Source organism: Amblyomma mixtum, chromosome 2 (genome assembly GCF_055824585.1).
Source record: "Amblyomma mixtum isolate Tamu chromosome 2, ASM5582458v1, whole genome shotgun sequence".
In the NCBI taxonomy this organism is placed as follows: Eukaryota; Metazoa; Arthropoda; class Arachnida; order Ixodida; family Ixodidae; genus Amblyomma; species Amblyomma mixtum.
Genome location: NC_143013.1, coordinates 114,080,205 through 114,084,151, shown reverse-complemented (window position 1 = coordinate 114,084,151; position 3,947 = coordinate 114,080,205). Strand labels below are relative to the sequence as shown.

Here is a 3,947-nt window from a genome sequence, read left to right as displayed (position 1 = left end):
CCAAGGCATTAAAAATTCAAACGAGGGCAACCTCCGAGTCGAATAAGAAATTTGTTGCCACTCTTCAAGAAGCAGTTTACGCATCATTATTCTGCGCTCCATGCGTTACTGAAAGTGGCAGGGGTTTTTCCAGCTTCTACACCACTCCTTCAGCTGCAATCTTTAGACATGCAATAGCAACAGTTCTTGTAAAGTTACCTCACAGCTATGGATTTTATCGTCCGGTTGTTGTTAGGACTGTACTTTATTAAGACAGCATTTTTCTTTCACTAAAAAAACATGACATTCCCTAAATTGAAGTGGGATGAAAAAAAAAGCTTCCACTGAAAGAAAAATAGTCTGCAGGCAAGAGGTTTTAGTCTCAACTAATTTCAGAATAATGCTCGCAACCAACGTTCACTGATTTTTCGATTTCCATAAAATGTTAAAAGCCTCGATAAAGGGTATCACTGCAATGAACGCACTCAAATTAAATTTCTTCCATGGCTCTGATAAATCTTCACTCAGACTGACCATAACAAAATTTAAACGCTCTTTTTTGGACACTGAAATATCTTAATAATTTTCCTTTCCATTAAAAAGTAATGGAACTCCCTACCCACTTCGAGTCCCCTGAGAGATTACTGCTTGGTGCTTAAAGACGCATTTGTCAGGTAGTTCTTTTGGTTTGCCTTTGCTTTATATTTATGAGGTCCTCACTAGCACACAATTCCTTTACAGCATTTTTCTTTTTTAGAATATTTGAGGCATCTGAACTTCCCTCTGCTCTGTCCTAAATACCACCTGAGTTGGGATGTATTCCAATGAATAAATAAGAAAGTAAGTATCATTGCGCTGAGGTGTAAACGACAAACTGTGGCTACCTTCTCGGCATGAATTCTGTTCTAAGACAAAAGTGAAGACGGCACTTAATAAACACACTTCTGTCTTGCTTTAATATGGTCGGTCTGCGCCTGTCAAGGAGTGAAATCCTTAATAATCCATTGTATGTAAATTGAAGAGAAAAAATTGGAAACACCAATGTAAAATAACCGAATGTTATATATACAGAACCAGAAATAATTAAGGCAGTAAAGTGAAGCCTAAATGCCTTTTATAGATATTATTCATGATCATCATCATCAGCCTGACTACGCCCACAGCAGGTCAAAAGGCCTCTCCCATTTCTCTCCAATTAACGCAGTCCTCTGCCAGCTGCGGCCGCCGTATCCCCGTGAACTTGTTAATCTCATCCGCTCGCCTAACTATCTGCCGTCCCCTGCTACGCTTGCCTCCTCTTGGAATCCACTCCGTTACCCTTAAGGACCAGTGGTTATCTTGCCTTCACATTACATGCCCTGCCCAAGCCCACTTCTTCCTCTTCGTTTCGACTAGGATGTCATTAACTTGCATTTGTTCCCTCGCCCACTCTGCCCACTTCCGATCTCTTAACGTTACACCTATCATTTTTCTTTCCATAGCTCACTGCGTTGTCCCTAACTTAAGCTGAAACCTCCTTGCTAGCCTCCACCTTTCGGGCCCTTAGGTTAGTACCGGTAAGATACAGCTATTGCATACTTTTCTCTTGAGGGATATTGGTAAACTGCCATTCACGATCTGAGAGAACCTGCCATATGCGCTCCGCGCCTTTTTTATTCTTCGTTATTTCGCTCTCATGATCCGGTGATTGCTGTTCCTTAATTCCAGGCTCAGATAGTTTCAAAATGTTAAAAGCCATAACGAGACATAGTGATGATATTCTTATTAAACATAAAGAACATGGTTTTACTTCAAGAAACTGCGCAGAGCAGCAAAAAATAATCCAAGAGAGTAGTTCTCTACAGGAATACCAGGACACTACCACTGGCGACATCAGTCCAACACAAGTTTCCAGTCGGTATGCAAATATACCCAGTGTCACCTTAACTCAAGGCGCAATTGCGGGCAACGCTGCGCGGACCGGGAACAAACACTAAACAACGCAGCTCAGCGCCGGACATCCGCCAGTACGCCACCTCTCACTCAAACAAGGCAGAGCTCAACGAATGACAGTTATTAACTATTTATAGTGCATCGATCAACGAAGAAAATAATTCACAGTTATGTGGAAGAACTGCGTACGCCGTCGTACTATGCCGTACTGGAAGCAGTTATCAACGGCTGAAACATGGTTACACGGTTACGATCACATACAATTATCGCATTATTCGATATGCTCTACTCATATGCAAAGTGCGCGCACACAAGCAGGCGAGCTTCGCGGCGGCGACATTCGTTTGTAAACATCTCACCTGGCCAAGAAGTTGTCGCAATCGTCGTTGCGTCCCACCTCGGCGGCGACCACGGCGGCGAGCGCCCAGACGCCCGCGCTTCCGAGCAGGAATGCGGACTGCATGGCCCGGTCGGCGCGCACCTGTGGCTGGTCGCAGTAGCTGAGCGCGTGTCCCAGGTAAGTCTGCGCCTTGGTCAGCAGCCTCGAGCGGTCGGCCGCAAAGTGGGGGCTCTGGGCCACGCGGTGCGCCATGAAGGCGACGCCGGCCACGCCGACGTACAGTCCGCCGTCGCAGTCGTCGAAGCCCGTGCCCTGGTGCGTGAATACGCGCTGCACGGTGTCACGGCAGCGCTCGACCCACAGCTCGCGCTCCAGCGGGATCGGCGCCCCGTCGTAGTCGGGCAGCGTGTTGACGAAGTAGCGCTTCGGCTTGGACGACATGGTGGCCTCGTCCTCGCGGCGGCCGCCGTCGTCGCTCTGCCAGCGGACGCTCGTCAGGAGGTTACCCAGACCTGCAGCCGCGCACGGCCGGCTGGGGGGCCGGCGATCACAGGGGCCCCACCACGACGCACGGAGGACGCGAACGCCGCACTCGAGCGACCTGAGAACGACGGCCACTTTGCACCCCGCGCTCCTCTAGCAGCACCTCACCGACCGCGGCCCGGGCGCCCACTGACCTCCGGTGTTGTTCCTGCGGCGCAAACACCAGCGGCGCCTTTTCCTCTCCGTTCACTCCTCCGTGACGCGCAGTCGCTGCAGCCGCTGCCTTGGAGCGCCAATGCCGTTCGGTTTCAGCGGCGGGGGTCTCCGACTGCGCTTGGCTCGGATGGGCGACTAGCTCCTGCCATCGATTGGCTGAAAACGCGAAACCAAAACTGAAGGCTCCGTGCGCGGCTTTTTCAAATTGTTAATACGCGTCAAAACCACCAGATCTTTACAACCCAAACTGCAAACACTGTGGCCAACGTGCTACCTACGATCACATCCTGTGGGACTGCAAAATAGAGCCACCTCCGGGTGATCTAGTTAGAGCTCCTTCTCTCGAGCGGTGGGAGACCGTGCTGGCTAGCTCTGACCCCAGAACGCAAGTTTTGGCGGTGGAGTGGGCTGACAAAGTCGTCGAGGGCTATGTACTCTCGACCACTTAACGCGACCTCTAGCCAAGCTCTTCCCGGCGAATAAAATGTTTTACAATCAATCACCGGTCGTTGTACAAGTGGTCAACATCACAGCACGATGGCGTGCGGAACCGTCTTCGGAGTTGTGCAAACTTCTTTTGTGAGGAGAGACACACTTTTGTTGCTCCCTCGATGGAAACTCGTTACAACCAAACGTAGAGAGAGAGAGAGAGAAAGGAACTTTAATGAGGAAAAGGTGGAGAGGTCGGCCGGTGGTAACATGGCCCTGGCCTGCTACCCCACACAGGGGAAAGGGAAGAAAAGGAAAAGGAAAGTGGGAATGAATGTTGATGATGGCATAATACAATGAGTTTCACGGGTGATGTCTACACACACGCACACACACACACACACACACACACACACACACACACACACACACACACACACACACACACACACACACACACACACACACACACACGCACACACGCACACACACGCTGTTGCGACCCGGGTAGCATGGCCGGAGACCGGTGATGGGACGAGGAGTATGGGAGACTGGGTTCGGAGGAAAG

At 50.0% G+C, this 3,947-nt stretch overlaps 1 protein-coding gene across 1 annotated transcript in view; it reads right to left on the bottom strand.

Moving 5' to 3' along the window:
• LOC149360627 (lanC-like protein 3) overlaps nucleotides 1–3,053 on the bottom strand; it is a 43,458-nt gene extending 40,405 nt beyond the window's left edge. The window contains exons 1-2 of the mRNA XM_089572416.1: nucleotides 2,929–3,053; nucleotides 2,271–2,852 (exon numbers count right to left, since the gene is read on the bottom strand). Of these exons, the coding sequence (XP_089428542.1) occupies nucleotides 2,271–2,692 (422 nt within the window). The 5' untranslated portion in view covers nucleotides 2,693–2,852; nucleotides 2,929–3,053. The remainder of the gene's footprint in view (nucleotides 1–2,270; nucleotides 2,853–2,928) is intronic.
• Nucleotides 3,054–3,947: the final 894 nt, after the last annotated feature.